The 19,365-nt window shown below is 38.9% G+C and overlaps 2 protein-coding genes across 3 annotated transcripts; one reads left to right on the plus strand and one right to left on the minus strand.

The window, feature by feature from the left end:
- Positions 1 to 1,489: 1,489 nt before the first annotated feature.
- On the plus strand, positions 1,490 to 8,343 carry LOC103704455 (LYR motif-containing protein 4B). Its single transcript, XM_008787733.4, has 2 exons — positions 1,490 to 1,859; positions 8,004 to 8,343. Exon 1 carries the CDS (start codon positions 1,561 to 1,563, stop codon positions 1,840 to 1,842), a length of 282 nt encoding a protein of 93 aa, XP_008785955.1. The 5' UTR covers positions 1,490 to 1,560; the 3' UTR covers positions 1,843 to 1,859; positions 8,004 to 8,343.
- A 4,228-nt stretch (positions 8,344 to 12,571) lies between these two features.
- LOC103704456 (eukaryotic translation initiation factor 6-2-like) lies at positions 12,572 to 19,225 on the minus strand. 2 transcript variants are annotated; one of them, XM_008787735.4, is made up of 8 exons: positions 19,051 to 19,225; positions 16,452 to 16,491; positions 16,127 to 16,223; positions 15,933 to 16,018; positions 15,803 to 15,847; positions 13,531 to 13,661; positions 13,155 to 13,265; positions 12,572 to 13,080 (listed from the first exon to the last, which is right to left on the minus strand). In XM_008787735.4, the coding sequence occupies exons 2-8, from the start codon at positions 16,459 to 16,461 to the stop codon at positions 12,823 to 12,825; spliced, it is 738 nt and encodes a 245-aa protein (XP_008785957.2). In that variant the 5' UTR covers positions 16,462 to 16,491; positions 19,051 to 19,225; the 3' UTR covers positions 12,572 to 12,822. The 2 variants fall into 2 exon arrangements, with proteins under 2 accessions (XP_008785957.2, XP_008785956.2); XM_008787734.4 differs by lacking the exon at positions 19,051 to 19,225 and adding an exon at positions 16,877 to 17,035.
- Between the last annotated feature and the right edge of the window lie 140 nt (positions 19,226 to 19,365).

Below are 19,365 nucleotides of genomic sequence, written 5' to 3' on the forward strand. Positions count from 1 at the left end.
TACAAGATCAGATGTCCACACTTCAGTTGGATATATTGTCAGGATATTTCTTCTTGATGAGAACCCAATGCTAGGTTGCAGTTATTTTTTCCTTCATGGTTTTAGCAGTTGATATCATTGCTTCTGCCTTTAGCTAGCCTATGCAGGGATGGTGATGGAAAGAAGGAACCAAGGATAGGTGGAAAGTAGAGGCAAAGCTCTGCCATACACATTGAGGGAAAAATAACTAGTAACATCTGGAGAGGCTACTGTTTTAGTTGGTCATTCATAAGATTGCATAGTATAAAGCTTCTCAATCCATCAGTGGAAGCTCAGCAGATGACAATGGATAGCCACTTTGATCACATAGAGCCATTCTTTCACAGCTTAAAAGGAGATTGGAGCCACTTTTAATGCCTTCTTTAGCTTTCAAAACAATAGCATCCCTTCCATTACTCAGTCAAGTAAACATAGCTACAGCTATTGGAAATGAGAAAAGCATGGCAGTATACTGTGGAGTGTGAAGGAACTCAGTCAAGTAACAACCAACTGCAAGTAAGAAGGAACTCAGAGGTTTCTTCATATACTCATCACAATTTCACTTTACCTCCTATATGTGAAATGCTAGATTCTCTGACTTATTAAAAGGTTTGGCATTTCCATCCATGAGGAAACTCAAATAGTCAATACTCAGACATACATTAAATCAAGTAGAAACATTAAGCATGGTTAGTAATATAGTATTTTATTCTTTTTCATATAAGCCATAGGTAAATGTTTCATGAATGTTTCAAAAGAACAAATTTGTTCAGCATGCAGACCTGTTCAACTTCAAGATTATCTCAAGAAACATCAAGCTGCTCAAGAGGCAAAAACATTAACATGGCTCATACATAGAAATAATCCAAAAGTACACAAAATATTATAGCTTGAATATCAACATAAATGTCTTCATTTATATATATATATATATTGTTCTTTTGCTGTAAAAATACCTTGGTATCTTCTAAATAAGAAATTTAACAAATAGAAAATATTTGAATTTTGTGTTTGATTAATATTTACTCGATTGGGACCTCAATTATTCATCATCTATAATTACATACTTCTATATATTTAACATGGCTAAGGAAAAAGGTATATAAATTATACAAGCAACTTATATCAAACATAAATATTAAATTAAAAATAGAAATATAAATTATTTATTAATTTATAGGTCAGGTAACACCATGTTCAAGGTCAGACCTAATCCTTAATCTGGGCCAAGGTGTATTCCTAGCCTAATACAATTGTGTTCCCAGCGATCGCAGTTTTCGCACCCAATGTGAGTCGCAGGCATTTGTGGCTGCATTCATTTTGGACGCCCCGCACAGCCTGCCGCATCGAGAAAAGAGGCATTTCCTGCCGTCGGATCACGAGGAGGGCAACGTGTCAAGCAAAAGTGGCATCCGCGAGCGCAGCAGGCTGCGAGACGGGCCGCGCCCTTCTATGAAAGGTCTGGAAATTTCCCGGCGAAGGCTGGATTTATCGAGTTCCAATCTCCACCCCACCCTTCCTTTCTCTCGCTCGCGCTCTGTAATGGCAAGCGCGGCATCGGCTCCTTCGAGAGCCGAGGTGCTCTCCTTGTTCCGCTCCCTCCTCCGAACGGCTGCCAAGTTCACCGACTACAACGTGAGAGAGTACGCCAAGAGGAGAACGATCGATGGATTCCGAGAGAACCGGGGGCTCTCAGATCCTTCCTCGATTGCTTCGGCCTTCGCTGACGGGAGGAACCAGCTTGAGGTGGCGATGAGGCAGGTGGTGGTGTACTCTCTCTACGCTCCAAAGGTCAAGAGCGTGATGGAGATCGGGAGCGGATGAGGTTATCTGACCGAAAGGTATAAACTTTCTATGTAGGGTTTTGTAGGGTTTAGTGATTCCGTTCGTAAAAATGGGAAATTTTTTATTTTTAATTGCGATTTGTGATAATTCGTGGGCGGATTTTTCTATCTTTTTTGGAAAACAATGGCGATAATAAATAGATAAAATTATTCTCTGTATTGATGTTATGATAATGGATTGAGTGATATCTAGTTGATGGAATCGTGAAGTTTATCTGAGTAATATTGCTACTCTATGATATTGCATTGTTATATGCTGAATTTTAAAAAGTTCCCACTTTGGAAAATTTTATGAAGTTTTTTAGAGTTTATGTACTTGTCAAATAATTGACATTACTAAATTTTGGTAGATTTTGTGTATTGAGGATTAGATGGTGACTTTTTAATAGCATGGTTGAAGAAGTTGGGGGATATGCGACTTATAAGGCCACGAATTTTTGTCTTGTATGTGTCAAAATGCTGGTCTTGATGTTGATATGAATAACTGTGTCATCTCATGCCAGGAAAATTAGTATAGATCATTGGTTTTGATTTGCTATGAATCATTGGTTGGGGATCATTGGTTTTGATTTGCTATGAATCATTTTGACCAACTTAACTGGTGTCATCCCATGCTCAAGAGGTTCTGAACTGCTTGCAAAAATCTCACAATATACAGATATGACTTAAACTTCATCTGGTAATGGTGTCTATGAAATTAGCTACATAACTTTTATGTATCATATCTTCTATAGATGTTAATCATCTCAACTTTATGAATTCTATTTCTTTAACTTTTATTCTTGTTGTTCTAAAATCTTTTGGTCCTTCTCTTTAAGCTGATACATAGGGTTGCAGGATGACCATGAAGAAAGTTCCTTGTTTATGTAATTACAGTTTACTGCTTTTCCTACGTATCCAGCACCAAAACCTAATACGTGTCAAAAGGGTTATGAATTTGCGTTGGTACTTCCCTTAATTTATTATCATGAATCCATCTCCCCATTAGTTTTTGAAATATAAATCCATAAAATTCTATCATTAATCATCCCATATCTTTCCCCCACCCAACAACTGACTTGACATTCTATTAATAGGAGGATATTTTAATCTCTAGAAGATATACCTAGTGCTAGGTATGACAACTGTCTCAATCTCATCATCGGCCAGTAATCGTTTTGAAGTTCCGGTTGAATCGATCCAGAACCATTCTGAGCTATACCAATCGATAGCGTATGGAAAGGGCTTTGCTCCGTTGGTATAGTAAGTATCTCAGGGGCGGGCTTGTAGACTATTGAATTCCAACTTCGAGCTCCTTCTACAGGCCAAAATGTGAATCCAAACAAAGGTTGGCCTACGCGTAGTACCTCTTGAGGTAGATGGCCTTCCAGGGATCGGGTAGTTCATCACCATCCGCAAAATCGACAAGGGGGACAGACCTCGAACTACAAACTAGTCCTGTGTGGAAGTGGTCAATTCGCTCAAAGATTAGGTATCCTATCCTGTGCAATCTATTTTTCCTTTAAAAGTTTGTACAAGGTGGCACCTAGTGGATGTTTTTGTCCTGCATGTTATACCTTGTTGAAAAATTACAATCGTTTGGAAGCTATAAGATCATGATTCTAGGTTCAATCAACTTGAGAAAAAGCTAGATGACTGCATAGAGGGAATTGCATATAATGTAGATCTTATCAAAGGGAAGGGGCAACAGAAAAACCAAAGTAAAAGATGTAGATCAGTAATTCCTAATGTTTCAGGTGAGATTCAATTATGTGATTTTGATCAAGAAAATCCAATTCTTACAAAGATCAATGACAAAAATGAAGACCACAAAGATGAAAATCAGTGGTCTAGAAATCTCCCTATTGAAGATCGGCTTGTTCAAAAGATGATCTGCAACAGAAGCAGCAGACAATATCAGACTGGAGGAGGACCAGCATATTCAAAACAGTTGTTACTGGCCAAGGAAAATTGGATGATCTTATCATTGGTAGTGGCAGCATAGTAAATGTAGTCTCTTCTGAATTTGCGGAGATGTTGAATTTGAAAACAAATCTAAAAGAGCATCCATATCAGCTAGCATGGCTGAACAAACATGAGCGAGTTGTTGTGAAGCATCAATGTATGGTAAGATTTTCATTGCGGCATGATTATAATGATGAGGTTCTATGTGATGTTGTTCCAATGTCTATAGCCATATTTTGCTAGGCCGTCCCTGGTTGTATAATAGGAAGGTCCAACATGACGCTTAGAACAATGCTTAGTCCTTCATAGAGAACAACAAACAACTGATCATGCTTCTAAAGAAGCCTGAAGCAATGCTAATAAAGCAAAGGAGTTTAGGACTTGCATGAAGGACGGTGCTGGGCGAAGGTGATGGATTGTTGGGACTGTATCCTGAATGGGAACCAATTCAACCACCTATTTAAGCTTGAGGACAAGCCCACATGCAGCAGAAGCGAATTGGTGCAGCCAAAGAACAGCAGAGTATACCCATCTGGCCAGTCTTGCTGGTCAACAAATCATTTTAAATAGTCTTGTTTGGGTTCTTTCAAGACCATCAGCTTATTTTGTTATAGTATTTTCTGATTGCATGAGGATTTGGTATTTTTAGGACTGCTTTAGAAGTTATTTTCTGCATCAATTTGCACTGTAATTAGGCACTCAATACCTATCCATTTATTTCTTATAAACAGTCCTAGATAGAGTCAAGTTTGGGGATATTATTATAAAATTGTAGACGACAAGTCCATTATAATTAACAGGCTTTGACTGATTCTTTTACGTTTTACGAGTGCTCAAGGGGAGGGATCTGGCCAGAATTTGTGGGGGTGCACTTAGTCATTGTTTCCATTTTTATTTATTTCTTGTTCAGATTCCTACTGGAAGAAGGAAGGCTGGTTGATTAAAACAGAATATCAAGGGAGCTAGTCAGCTGATTTTGGGGGCAAAAGTATGTACATGAAAAGTATTTGAGAATAAGACAGACCACTGGCTAGAATAAGACAGGCCACTGGCTTCTCTTTCATCCTCCACTTCTTCTCTATATCCCTCTCTACTACTCAAATCTCCTCATACCTTTGCTATTTATTCCACTTTTATATTGTTGTTCTAGCAGTTATCTACAAATATTCTGAGATCAGATCTCAAATAGTTTTGTGCCAACTGCTGAAGAAACCTGCTAGGTGCACAGAAATTCAGATCCAAAATCTGATCTGAACCAATTTTCCTTTCTGATAAATCTGTGTAATCCCTAATTTGGAGGTTACATCAGAGAAGAGGAAGAAGGAGAAGAAGTAGAAGAATGAGGAGGGGAAGGGTTTATAATTCTTCCCCAATTTTTTTGTTCATTTCAGTGGTAAAAAATAACATTTTAGAAAAAAAGGCCAATAATTTGTTCCAACTACAAGATAAGGCTTTTATAAGCTGAACTAAGCTATTGAAGTTCCTATACATTCTTTGACATCTTTCTGATTTTATAATTGGAAATAATTCACTTTTAGATAGGATGTGATTGCCATTAATTGAAGCCTTTATCAGTTAGATGAAACTAAAGATTGATAATATTTGGCTGTTTTAATGTTTATGCTAATCCTTGCTTAGCAAGTAGGTCTACTTTATCTTCTTTTACTTTTGCTTTGGCTGGAGAATTATTCCATATTTGATATGAAGGGGACAAAACTTCATGATAGACCAGGACAGGCAATTTGGTCTTCTTATATTTCATTTCTGTGATTTAACGTTAAGTATTTCTGAAGCAATCTCATTTGTAAGAGGGGATGCTTCTTGATGCTTTAAGGCAGTTTAAGCCTGCAGTTGAAGTTCAGCAAGAGCATTTTAGTTGTTCTCTGGGAGATCAGAAATAGCCTCCTTCTTCAGTCTCATATTAATGGCCGTATTCTTTCTGGTCCAAACTATGTCATGTTGGAGTTGACTTAGGGAAGTCATTTGTATATGGAGGAGAATATCCATGAAGCAAGTTCTTCTGGTCAATATTCTTATATTATCTCTTTTTTATCTGTGGTCTGTGAGGGATAGAACTGAAATCTGCATGATAGTTTTCCACAGTGGGGTGATGTTGTTTGAAGGAAAATATCATTGACTTTGGATGCACGGAAGTCCATGTAATGGGAAAAAAAAATACAAATGTGGAATCTCATCCTTGTTTAGTATGAAATTGAGAAGAGGATAGAAAATAAGCATAGCCAATTTTAGAACAGTTTGGAGAGTCGTCTTGAAATTTGACAGAACTCATACATACTGTGGATCTGCCAATGCTAGAAATGAAATGTCATTTCTGTGAACGTCCTTTCTACAGAAGATGAATTTCCTGACATGACTTTCTTAAAGCATTGTAGCAAGAGAGAATGGAGCGGGCTTCATTGGCCATAGAAGGCAAATCTTGATTTAGGGATGATAGCAAATACATTTCAATACAGCTTTTGATGGCTTATATATTTGAAAATCACAGCATATGGAAGGATATGGAAATGAAATTTGATAAGGGGTTGGGAAACTCTCTGACTAGTTTTTCACTGATTACCTTTGTAACGATAGGACTAGGGAAACAACTGGTAGATTACCTAGATACGTGTCACAAATCTCAAGGATAGAAGGATTTCAAAACATGATGGCTTAATTGCTAAAAATTCAAAATTAGGCACTTCAGGACAGCACTAATACAAGATATACACAACCAAAATGTACTATTCAACCTTACTGTTGTAAACTAACTTAGTGTTATTTACATTAAAAATTAAGGACTTGGAACTTATTACAAGTGCCCATGTAGTTTAGGTTAATATTATTTAGAACTTAAAACTATTTGGGATTGAAGGGCCATTACTTGCATAATTGCTAGAAAGGAGATGTCAGTATATCAAGTTGATGTAAGCATGATGCTCAAGTGCGAACTGTTTGTGTTGCCAAATTTTAAGGATCCTAAGAATTATACGTCATAAAAATCTGGGTTTAAATTATGTACTGAAGTCCTTGTGGTGGTAGTTTCTTCTTATATTTGTGATGGTAGTATTTTCTTACTTTTGGTCTATGTTTAGTGTGGAACAGTCATTTTATGCATTAATTTATGATGAATTCTTTGGTATGGGAACGTGCAACTTAGATCTGAGGATGCCCTAATAGGAAGCATGACTCACTAGTTTTGAAGGGTGAAAAAGGAGATTGAGAATTATTAGGAAGGAATTTGAAGGAAGCGTGACTCACTAGTTTTAGGTACAATGGTAATGTAGCCTTTGATAGGAAGGAATTTGAAGGAATTATTAAGCCCGCTTCACACTGCTGGGAGAAAGTTTATTCTGTTTTGGTCTTTGTCAAGCACAATGAAGCCTCCTTTTCTTGCTTTAGAATTTTGTGGTTGCTGCCATCTTCATTGTCCTTTTGACTTTGATCATGTAATAAAAGGAATGCGGGAATCTTAACAAATGGCAGTTACGTTGAGTTATTTTACAATAGATAAATATACCGTTTATTTTGAGTTTTTCTGTGGCATTGGTTGGAGGAGTTCAGCTCTCAAATGTGAAAGAGCTATATATGCATATTTAGAAACGTGGACTGAAGTATGTTTGCAGCTAAATGCTGAGGGATATTTCATCTTTTGAATGAGGAGCCAATCTGGCCTGAGTATGTTTGCAGCTATGTATTGAGGGAGGTTTTGCATGTTGATTGAGGATTGAATCTGGCCATTTTGTCATATTAAGTGAAAAATAAATTGCAGGGAGGTTTATAGAACCTTGAATGTTGGAAATGGAGCATGGGATTTCATGAGGTAAAATGGTGAGCCAGAGGACCGTTGATTCCTCTGAAGGCCTCAAAGCTTGTATGTTTTGCTTGAAGTTGAACTTTCAGCTGGAACTCTTAGTGTTTTTAAGATATCAGTATGCTTAAGAAGCAGTAGAGGACTATTTTGCTTCCTCTGTGCACATCCAATCATGGACCAAGTTTTCCTTTCCAAAAATCGAGCAATTTGAAAAACCCCCTGTAACTTTCTGTTGACCTCGAATGTAGTGATAGATGCAGCTTAGTTTTCATTTTTCTATTTCCTTTTCATGTGATTAGGTATGAAATCTGGTAACATGTCTCTTTGATATGCTGGATATTAAAGCAGTTCCGGAGCAGTCTTACAGCAAATAATTGGTCATGCAGGTTTTCCATCTGGATGGATTTTGTTCTCATTCCAATTCCTCATTTTTACATCGCAAATTTGAAGCATGCTTCCTACCAGCAGAAATAAGGGATGCAGTTGTCTCAATCGACGAAGCGTATGCTATATATGTGAGCTATGATGCAAGTAGGTTATTCCTGTTCAACATGTATCATCGACCCGAAGATAGAGACCTCAGCCGAAAGTTGTAACTTTAAGGTGTTCAAAGTAACTCAGAGGTTGTGATTATGAATTTAAAGATTTTTAGGCTTGTATCGGCTTCTTTTAATTTACATGAAACAATTGAGCAGAGTAGTGATCATCCCCTTGGTTTTGCCGGAATTTTTCAGTCTTATTTAAATGCTCAAAACTCTGAAATATCGATTTCTAATCTTTTTTTTCATTGAGTAAGACATCAACTTCTAAGAATAAAGCGCAGCTGGTTGTCCACCATGTTCCAGTTCCTGTAAAGAAGGCTGTGCTAGAAGGGGATAATGAAGCCCTTGGATGATATTTAATTCTTAACCATTAAATGTAACAAATTGCTGGTTGAGGTGATATGTTAATTTTGTGTGGCCGACGGCATACTTTTTCTCGGATTATGCTGCTGTATCCCTCAAATTAGAGGAAAAAAATAAAAAAAACTCACTGAAACATTGAATTGGTACCATAGCAATAACATTACAATGCAGGCTAACCATTTTTATTAGAAAGATCTGGTGGTTTTTCTGTTCCTATCAGCTTATATTCTGGATTTCAGTTTTCAACCATATGATGTCCGATTGGTACCTCTTCTATATTTTACTGCGAGCTGAAAGATTCGAAAGTGACCAGATTTCCAATGTCAAAAAAAAAAAAAAAAAAAAAGATCTCATAGTGATCAGAGGTAAATCAACCTAAGAAGCCGGAGAATAAGCATTGAAAGGGAAGGGAGCTGCTTCCCATAAATGAGTGAGAAGGAAATAATGGCAGGCTGCATCACCATGACACAAGAATAGCGCATAAACGCATTTATTTGACGACGGTTTAGAGAGGTGGCATCGTGGGCAGGACACGACCGCCCCCACCAAAAAGGTGTTGCATCGAGCTCTCTGCCACCCTCCAATTTAATGAACTCACGAGCTTCTCCGGAGCCCGGATGGACCCCATGTTGAAGGGGAAAAAAACGTAGAATGATCAGGAAATAAATGAAAGAAAACTCGAGGAGTAAAACTAATATTGAAATAAAGAAGTAAAAATGTTGTAAACTGGAGTAAAACATCCTCCATTGTAAATTCTTTCCACCAACTAAAACAGTGACATCATCGGTATCTTTTCAGCCTTGGATGAACAAGAAAGCGAGAAGTTTCGGTTCTCCAAGAAAGAGATGAAGAGATGGAAAGAAGGAACAAGAAAGGATGAAATGCCAACCTAAACTACGTATGAACCATTAGAACATGGACGGAGCTCCTCAGTTGTGGAGAGGGTTGGGCCCGGTGGGGACGAGCCGCTTCACGACGCCGTATCTTGGATCGATCTCCTCCTCGACTGGCGGCCGGGGTGGCTGAGGAGGTGGCTGAAGTTGGCCTCGTGGGAATGGAAGGCACCGAGAAGGTCGCTGGTGCCGCGTGGAGAAAGAGTTCTCGACATGGTGATGATGGTGGCTGCGGCGGTGGTGGAGGCGGTGGCGGTCGCAGAGGTGGCCCGAGAAGGCTTTGCGCGACGACGCTGCCTCCGAAAGCCGGACGCATAAGGTTGCAGAGAGGAAGACAGTGATCAAGAAGACAGCCCGAAGAATGGAGATGGTGAGGGTGGTGGCGGAAGGGGAGGGAGAGATCTTCATGGCTAAGAGTGGGAGGAGAGTAGAAAGAAAGGGGAGGAGAAGTGGGAAAAGGAGGAAAGAAGAAGAGACGGAGATTAAACGCTGCGGCAAGAAATCCATGAAGAGATAGGCTCTTAGTAAATGGCAAGAGGCCAAGTTACAAAAATGGGTGTGTGTCCATCCGAGAGCAGCACACTTGGACTTGGGTCGTAGTTTTGGGTGGACATTATGGTGTGAGTCTCACATAGCATGTAACGTTGTGGACCTTTTGTGTCTTTGATCATACGGCTGATACCGTGTGTGATGATGTCATGGGATGCAGTTAGGTGGGGATTACAACAGGAAGAGAAAGTTTATGGTCGTGTACGAGAGTTTTGGCCATTATTATGGGAAGCCAGTAGCCAATTCTAGCAGGGTCAAAGGGACCATCAGAAAGGTACAAGCATGGCCTAACCGCTCCTCGAGTCTTGACGACGTGTTGGTCGTGTTCAGGTTACAAAAGGACATGGGAACAGTGAGGTCAGAGGGGCCGCTTGCAAGGTTGTATCTGGGTTTGTGAACGCATGCTCATGCATGGCCTACTCCAGCATGAGTTACATTGGAGGATACAGACAATATGCTTGCATGGCACAAGATCACAAACGTTTAGGGATGCAAGTAAGTTGGGTCAGGTTTCAGGTCAAGCTTGATAGAGTTCCAACCTGACTTGGTTTTGGGCCTGTATCTAAAGTTTGGATTTTTTTTTTTTGGCAGGTTTTTCATATATACGAATACATCCAATAAAATCAAAAAACACTAGCTCGCGAAGTGCCTGTGACAGCTTCCCTTCCGCTAACTAGAAGGTGTACCCTGAGTGGTGGGCCGCGTACGCAGCCACCTAGTCGGCCGCCCCGTTGGATCATTTGTGGTGCCACTTTTACACTATAGAATCTTGTACAAATGTGAATAGCCTCCATATCACCTATTTTGGAGATGGGCAGCTTCCATTTATCTTAGGAACGCGTCCAAGTACTTTTTGATGCAATACAAGGCGACTCGTAGAGATGAAGGAAAGCTGCTTGTCTACGAGATGAATTATGTGGTGGCTATCTTTAATGGTACCACAATCTGCGGTGCAAAAGTCACACCACAAAGGGTCTCGTCTGCTATATCTAATCCATTACTAGATAGATCTACCTTAGGCTCTTTATGTTAGGTCTAAATAAGGTGTATATTTAAAGAGCTATATCACGGCTAGAGGTAAAAATAGCTTGGATAATATCCGTCTGGATCCATTTTTGTATCCAAATCTCTTCGGATGTTGGTAGAAATTCGAGCATCCAACTGATATCTATGTTCGTATCCATATCCGTAAAAAAAAAAATAGATATAGATATTAAGGATATGGATATGGATAGACAACTATCTAATCCGTATCCAATTATCCGATTCCATTTGTAATCACATTAAATTTTATGGTACTCATAAACTTTTAAATAAAATAAATGACTATATTAACATGCTCTTAACTTAATTTATCGCCGACTTAGTAATATCTTTCGCTTTGCGGTCATAAGATTTAATTATTCGATTTATATTCATACTTTCGATATTCGATTTATATCCGTATCCGTTTAAAACAAATATGGAAATAAATTTTTACATCTAACTAACATCTATAACCGTATTTATATTCATCAAATAAAACAAATATAGATATAGATAAGATGGTATCCAATTCATATTCGATCCAATTTCAGTCCTAATCATGGCTTCTGAACTGATGCTCTCACATTGATACAACTCAGTTCATATCCAAACCAATGAAAGTGTTTATGATTGCATGTGTACATGGTTGCTAGTGGGTGGGCGAGTTTACATGGAAACTCTTCAGGTGGAGGGCTGGCTGGAGAACAGGATAACAGGAGGGAAAGGTGGTGGAGTCATCAAAAAGATGTCATTACTGGTGAACTAACAGAATTATTTCGCATGGTAACACGTCCTACATCTCCACTGGAATAGGTTGGAGGATAGGATATAAAGCCAGGTAGACATTGTGGCCTGAGGGACCATCAAGTGTAGGGATAGCCATAAGGTGATCATGCTTGTGCCTGGCTTGTCAGGTAATGTGGTCATCTCATGGAACTAGCTGCATCTGATGTGCTTCTTTATATCTCAGTCCATAAATAAAGAAGAACCATCCAAGCTAGTGTATCCACTTTTACTAGTAAAATACTAATGGCTGAATGATGATGATGCTATAATCATGCCATGTAACAAGGCTTTCCAGTTAAATCCTGTATAAAAATGATAACTTTTGCATAAGACCTTAAAACCAAAAGGTTTACAAAGTAAAATAACCTACAGATCTTTGAGCTATTATTGTGCTCTTAGAGGATGAAATGTTGGTAAATAATTCAGGGTCACGTGATTATCTCAACAAGAATCTAAGAAATTTAAACAAGGACATTGTTCAATTGGCAGCTTCCTACAAAGCTGTGAAGTCAACAAGCCTGCCGGAGAGAGGCTCCCAATGGATCCAAATGAAGTCACGTTACAAGGCAGCTTCAAACTAAACTGCATCCAGTAAACAGTTCCCTCAGTATTATTCACTGACGTTGGAACATTCAACAGCCACCCCATGACAGCCACCACTCTGGTATCGGCAGATTCGAACGCAGATTATGGAGGATCACAGCTTAATGCCTTTACAAAATGGACCGGCAGTCGGCACTCATGGAAGAACATTTTTCACAATTGTGATGCTGCACAGAAGTGCCAGTTATCTACAGACTGAATTATAATTGCCATGCTCCATTCCCATTTGGTAAGTACAAAATATTGGGTGAATTCCCTACCAGACAAAAGAAAAGTGATGCACCAATGTTACCGAAATATAAACTATGTTAAACAACATCAGTGCAAGCTTTGCCATAAATATGACATGAAACATAACATCACAACACTAAACGGAAACCTTTTCTAGAGGTGTTCAGGAGAAAACTTATGTTGCACTAAAAATAGCAGACTATCTTGAAATACTAAACGTAGCTGTCGATAAGTGATTTCCGCATCTCATCGACGATTGAGCTTGGTTGGACTTCTCTCAATTTGAACACACTTTCAACAACAGAGAGTTCAGTTGCCGTGGTGTCTGACCCACAGAATGCAGTCCAGTCATTCACGGTAATACCAGCCGCAATGACCTCGCTGCCTCTGTTCACAGTTCCTGCAACAAGAGGGACTTGAAGTAGCGTAGAAAGTTCGTCAAGATCCTCAATGGATGTGTGTGGATGAACCTGTTTCAATATTTAGAGCTGGTGAGCAGCGGTTGTAATGCCTAAAGGATAAACAAAAATCTGAGGTAACTCACCAAGCCACCTCTATTTGAAAAGGCACAATAACTGCCAACAAGAATGTTTCCAGCAATTGTCTGCCTAAATACTTCTACTCCAAGAACATCTGCAATGAGCTCTTCTGTTTCCTGAAAGTTCAAAAAAAGAGCAGGCATCACGACATTTGTGATTAAACCAAAAGGCAGCAAATCTAAAGAAGCAAAATCAGCAATGGACTTCATTTTTCATAGTATCATGAACCATATCTATTGAGTCAGTCACAGTATAATATAAGCTTGTTGGCACTTCATTTTTCATATTTTAGGCCCCAACTAGTCTTTTAGCTGTCATCTTTTCTTTTTAATATCTTCAAATAGAATCTCTCTCCACATATTACGGTGAACAAGAACTTACCCTGTCGAGATCAGGATGTGTAAGAGCAACATGGTCATTGCAAGCTATGCAATTGCCTAAAGCAGACAGTCTTTCGTCGATACGCTGAACAACCACTTGGTCAGGTATACTGTTCCTCAGATGTTGAAGTTCTAGAGGGGGAAAACAACGAAAAAGCAAATAATATCAATCATAAGTTAGTAATTTATCAGTAAATGAACTCAAAGCTCAAAAACAGTGTTCTGCACTCTGAACTTTAAACAAAAAATATGACTAAGGTTTCTCCTAAGAAATTTCACAGAAACTACTTTTAACAGGGAAAAGTAAATCCATGAGACATGGCATGAGCACACATAAGAAAATTAATGCAAGTGCATTGTAAAGCCTGAGCAAAGAAAATTAATTTTTATAAAGTCACCACATTTCAAAGATGCAGTAACGCATGTCCCCCATACTCACAAGTGAATTTTCAAGTCTTTTTGTTTATATATGTTAGCATGTGCACGAGCACATGTGCCATGATGCTTATACAAGTTATTTGGATCTCAAGGACAGTATTTCAAGTCTTTTGGTTTATATATGTTTGCATGTGCACAAGCACACCTCTAATGCTTCAATCAGGTCTTGAAATAGAGAACGGATTAAAATAGAGAAAGTGGACAAGTCAGGCTTTCACCATAATCCATAATAATGAAGGATTTTAAAATAGAGAACGGATTAAATATTAATAAGCAACATCTTGAAAGAAACATGAGGTTGATCACTTAAGAAGACAAAAATATCAGCATACTGAACAAAAGGATGGTGCAGAACTTAAGGCAGTTAAAAGAGTATAGTTTGACATTGGTTGCAGTATAAAACTAAAGCAAGGAAGACATATATTTCACCAATAGTAAAGAACCAAAAGTTACACTAACGTATCAAAAGAGATAAAAGTTACACTAACGACTCTCATGCAATTCTTTGCAGGGACACTCCATAAATTCTAAATCTAATTCTATGGGAATTACTTAAGAAATCAATTGAAATCAAAAGTATAACTAATGGACGCTTGGTAAACTTCATAGAACCTAGTATCTTAATGTTGATTGATATACTTGCTTGAGTAAATGAAAACATTTATCCAACTAACCCACTGACTCAGCTTGATTACCACCTTTACTAAACCTGTAGCCTGTTAGACTAAAATATTTATTACATATTCCAGTCTAATTGCAAACCCGAACTGGACATAATATGTCACCAAAACCCACTGCCAAATTGTTGATTCACCGTCCCTGATTAAAGAACTAATTTCAGTTCTATGTGCAAGATATTGTCAATCTAGCATTATGATGCAAGGCATGATTAACACCAACTTTTGATCAAAAGTGGATGGTGACAATCTAGCACAGTGTGCCTATTTAATGGCTCAGCCCCTACGGCTATGTTTCAGTTCAAAGAACATGATAAAAGATGCCAAGGGAGTAAACGTATCATACAGAAATGTGGAAGTATAACCTATGGTAAATGTCAATTTGCTTCCTTGGATAGTGCTTCTGATAGTTACTGAAGATAATGACAGATCTATGGCCTGACCTTACAGGCAGTAAGATCAAATAACTTCTACCACTACATCAATCCCATTTTTATGATTTCAATTCCACAAAAATTCCACAAAGCACATCTCTCGGTTGTTCCAGAATTATATTGCATGGTAGTTTCAGGCTAATGATGAATTCCATTATCTTAGCGCTTATCCTACCTAATCGATGGATGCAGTTATTAACATCTTTAATAATTAGTAAATTCACCTCTGTAATCTTAACTAAAGTTGCACAAACAATGTTTCAAGTACCAGCATTGGAACCCATATCAGCACGTAACCAATATGGCATACTGAATGTTGGTAACATACATTGCTCCAGTCAGCATGGAGGCCATACCAAGGACTAGTTCCCTATCATTCCAGTCTGGAATGCCCAGTACAAACCAATACAGTCTGATACTTATAACCTTGGATGCCATTTATCACTTTTATCAGATAGACAAGACCCTAACAAGACCCTAAGTTAATCAAAGCATATCAAACTTGATAGATGATTACTGGCACGAGATAAAACTTCGGAACTGATGCCTTCTACGATGAGACCAATTTTTTAAGTCAGAGCCTCTGTTGCTGAGATCCTGTAGACCCAAAAGTATAGGGTCCACATATAATTAACAAAAATAAAAAGAAATATCAAAATAGTAAAATTAAAATTATCCACTAGGAATAAATAACACAGGAAAGCAATTGCAGGTGAAATTTTACCTTGGTCAGTGGTTGTATGTGGCAATAGAAGCCCGTTCTTGTTTCCTAAATAAAATAAAACAATTACAGCGAGATGTCAATAGAGGCAACCTCATGTAATCTTTCAATGGAATGGCCTAATAACACTAACCAGCACACAGCCGCCCAATTATTCTAGTGCCTGCTATAGAGGTCTTGACCACAGGAATATCATCAGCAAGCTCAGATTCATACGCACTGCACTTTGTTCCACACACAAAGCAAAACAATAAAAAACATCAGCAACTTATAACAGCACCACAATGTTAAAAATCACTAAAAAATAAATGCACTCAACAAATTAACCTGTAAAAATTTTCTGACCCTCCAATTGCAACCAAACAGTATGCATTTGTCAACTTCGAGAAAACCCCTACTTCACAAGAGTTCTCAAATTGAAGTCCTGAAAAGATTTATACAGCAGTTTTTTTTTAAATTAAAAAGCATTTCATATACCATGATTCTCTAACGAAGCTACAGATAAATCATAAGTTTTCAAAGTTGTTGAGTTGTAAGAATCACAAAAGCCAGCATTAGTTATCATATTGATATAAAATAGATTATCATAAAAAAGGTATAAAAATCAATTATCTGTAGCAGCTACAAAATAGCGGCATCAATGGAAACTTACGAGTTGCCATGATGGAATTGGACCGGCAAGCTCTAAACACCTGCAGCAACAAAATGAGATAAAAAGCTCAAATTTGAGGATTAATAAACACACAAAAAAAGAGGAAGGCGGGCGGAATCAGTCATCAGCCGTCAATCGATACCTTCCCTTCCAGTTTTGGGTTCACAAAAATCATAAATTTATTAAAAAACTGAACTAACCGAGAAAATTATTATTGATACAAAAAAAGGCGAATTCGTGTAAAATTCAACAGACCAAAGTGCTCCAACCCGTCCAATCACAGCGAAGATTTATAGTTACAACTCCTGATTCCTAGTGTGCCAGGATAGTAATGATTCGAGGTCCTTAAAAAGTCGCCAAATTCGGTTTTTTTTCCCAAAGAAAACTATATCTTTGTTCGAAAAGATCAATAATGTAACTCTTACTAGGATCGAAAGTGCGAGCTTCGGAGGAGCAAGGAGGATCCAAAGACCAGAAGGGGTTGCGAGAGACGCCGGCGAAGGGCGGAACGGAGACGGATCGTTCCTTGGGGAACAAAGTTTTGGAGAAGTTCTAGGGTTTGCATAGGGTTTTTTTCGCTTGATCTCTTTGGGATATTGTGGCCTTATAATCGGCGATGAGCAGCGAACCACGTGGGCAGCACTGCCATGTCAACCGTCTGGGCCGCGTTCGGCCCAATTCCCGGACTGAACCGGGCCCAATTCCTGGACTGAACTGGGCCCAATTCCGAAAGAAACTATTACCATACATAAAATCCAAATTTAAATGCTTAAAAATCCCTAAAATTATCAACTACAAATCGATAATCAACTAATAAACTAAAAATTCTGCTGCAAAAGCTTCCTAGCACGAACTCTGACTTGGATTATTCCCTATTTCTAGTGATTGTATTCGTCTGAAAAGAAAAAGAAAAAAAAGAAGAAGAATGAGCCATACATATCAATAAGTAAATCTTATAGTAATCTTATGCAACTTTACCGTATCAAGCATAAGTTTGACATGGAGCAAATCATTTTCGCTAAAAATGACTTTTGTTCGAAATAAAATATTTCATAACAATCGTATGATAAAGCAAATCATAAAACTAATTATTCTTTCATACATATAGAAACTATGCAAATTTCATATATATAGCTCTAAGTGTCACAAATATTTTCCATTTAACCATGCCATAGTTCAAAATATTATTCTCAAACTAACTGCTGAGGTCATCTTATACCCATAATAATCGTAATCAATAATATGCCAACTACTATAATTCATTGGCGGAGCCGTGTACCGACTACTATAATCCGCTGGTGAGAATCATGCATAGCTACCTACGAGCCCATAGTTATAGTTCTTAAATTATATTTTTTATTTAATATTTTCTTAAAACATAAATAAATAAATTGAAAGATAATAACAACTTTATAGAGTTCATAAATTATTAACAGTAAAATAGCCATGTAATCCTTATTTAATAACAAAATGTAAATTTTTATAATTTAGAGTTCATAATTCTTAGATAAATGATCAACAATAAAACATTCCTAGAACATTTTTACATTAACCAATCATGAGTTTCATAATATTGATCCTTAATTTTAAAAAAAATATGGAATCATACAAGTTAAATATTATTAATAATTTTTATAACTCTTCAGCATAGAAAAATTGGTGGTAATTCAAAAACTAATCAGGAGTGTTAAGAGTTAATTTTGCCTTGCGTGAAGCCCTCGAAATTCAACGAAAAGAATCATCCAAACCCATTTAAAGCTAGTAAGATATATAATTAATAACTTTAAAACCCAAATACATAATAAAAAACCCAAAAGAACCTAAAACGAGTTAAAATTGGATAAATAGATCTATTTTGAGATTTTGCAGAGCACGTGGTTTCATGCTGGAATTAGGCTCGATGAAGGTAAGGTCGGCTAAGCTGTGATGCCCTAGGGCCGATCAGGGTAATGGAGCCTAGTGGCTTCGAACAAGGGCCTCATGGGGATGCGGGTCGACAAGCTACCTCCATCAACCAGGGGCTAGGACCTCTTCCCGAGGTCAACACAAGTTAGAGGGGAGGGAACCTCTTGGGTCCACCCTTCCCCCAGTGAGAAAGAGGGAGAGAGAGAGAGAGAGAGGCAGCGAAGAGAAGAAGAAAAGGAAGAAAGCTGTGGCCTGGTGGGAGGGGGGGGGGGGGGGGGGGTCAACGGCCAGAGGACCGGCGACATAGGGCATGGCGGCGCATCCGAAGGTCCGGCAGCAGGCGACGGCGACCGGTGCAAAAGAAACGCGGGTCGATTTGAAAACAGGGCTGAATAGGAGATCTTCTTGGCTCGATCGAATCCGGGCTTCAGCACGCTCGCCGGCGGCTGGGGATCCGACAAGGTCTTCGGTCTGTCGAGCGAAGACAGCCGAGGAGGCTACCGGCAGCGGCCGGCTCCAATTGATTAAAAACAAAAAAAAAATGGGGGAAAGGACCGATACCGTACCGTGTGAAACAGGGGATAGATCATGGGAGATTTCCGGTTACTTTTCGGTGAAAATATCAGCCGGTGACCGGGACTTACACAGAGGTGGAAAGGGAGAAGAGTAATCAGAGAAGGGAGGCGCAAATTACCTCAACTCCGGCGAGGTTTCGTGGCCGGTGCAGCGAACGTCTTCCGGAAGAAGAAGAGGAAGAGAGATACGAACGGCGATACTCGGCGGTGGTTCGGATGTAGAGCTCAAAGGGGCCGCAGGGAGATCTTATATAGAGCGGTTCGTAGCCTCCGGCGGAGTCCGAGGAGGACGAGGAGTACTCCTCCGTGTCCGTGTTCGAGAAGGCCTATGCGCTGTTTGGAAATATGGAACGGGCCTTCGGGCCACTCTCGGGCTGGAGGGCCGGGCCAAAGCCGAGCCGCACCCTACCTTCTGGGCCGGTCAATGGACCAGG

This window comes from Phoenix dactylifera, unplaced genomic scaffold, assembly GCF_009389715.1.
Source record: "Phoenix dactylifera cultivar Barhee BC4 unplaced genomic scaffold, palm_55x_up_171113_PBpolish2nd_filt_p 000007F, whole genome shotgun sequence".
Classification (NCBI taxonomy): domain Eukaryota; kingdom Viridiplantae; phylum Streptophyta; class Magnoliopsida; order Arecales; family Arecaceae; genus Phoenix; species Phoenix dactylifera.

What these genes read in the sequence shown, in the direction of transcription:
- LOC103704455 (XM_008787733.4), top strand. Translation starts at nt 1,561, where the DNA reads ATGGCAAGCGCGGCATCGGCTCCTTCGAGAGCCGAGGTGCTCTCCTTG.
- LOC103704456 (XM_008787735.4), bottom strand. An exon ending in ACATACAACCACTGACCAAG is followed by an intron (nt 13,662 to 15,802) that starts GTAAAATTTCAC and finishes TTCCCCCTCTAG; the next exon opens with AACTTCAACATCTGAGGAAC. An exon ending in CACATCCTGATCTCGACAGG is followed by an intron (nt 13,266 to 13,530) that starts GTAAGTTCTTGT and finishes TTGAACTTTCAG; the next exon opens with GAAACAGAAGAGCTCATTGC.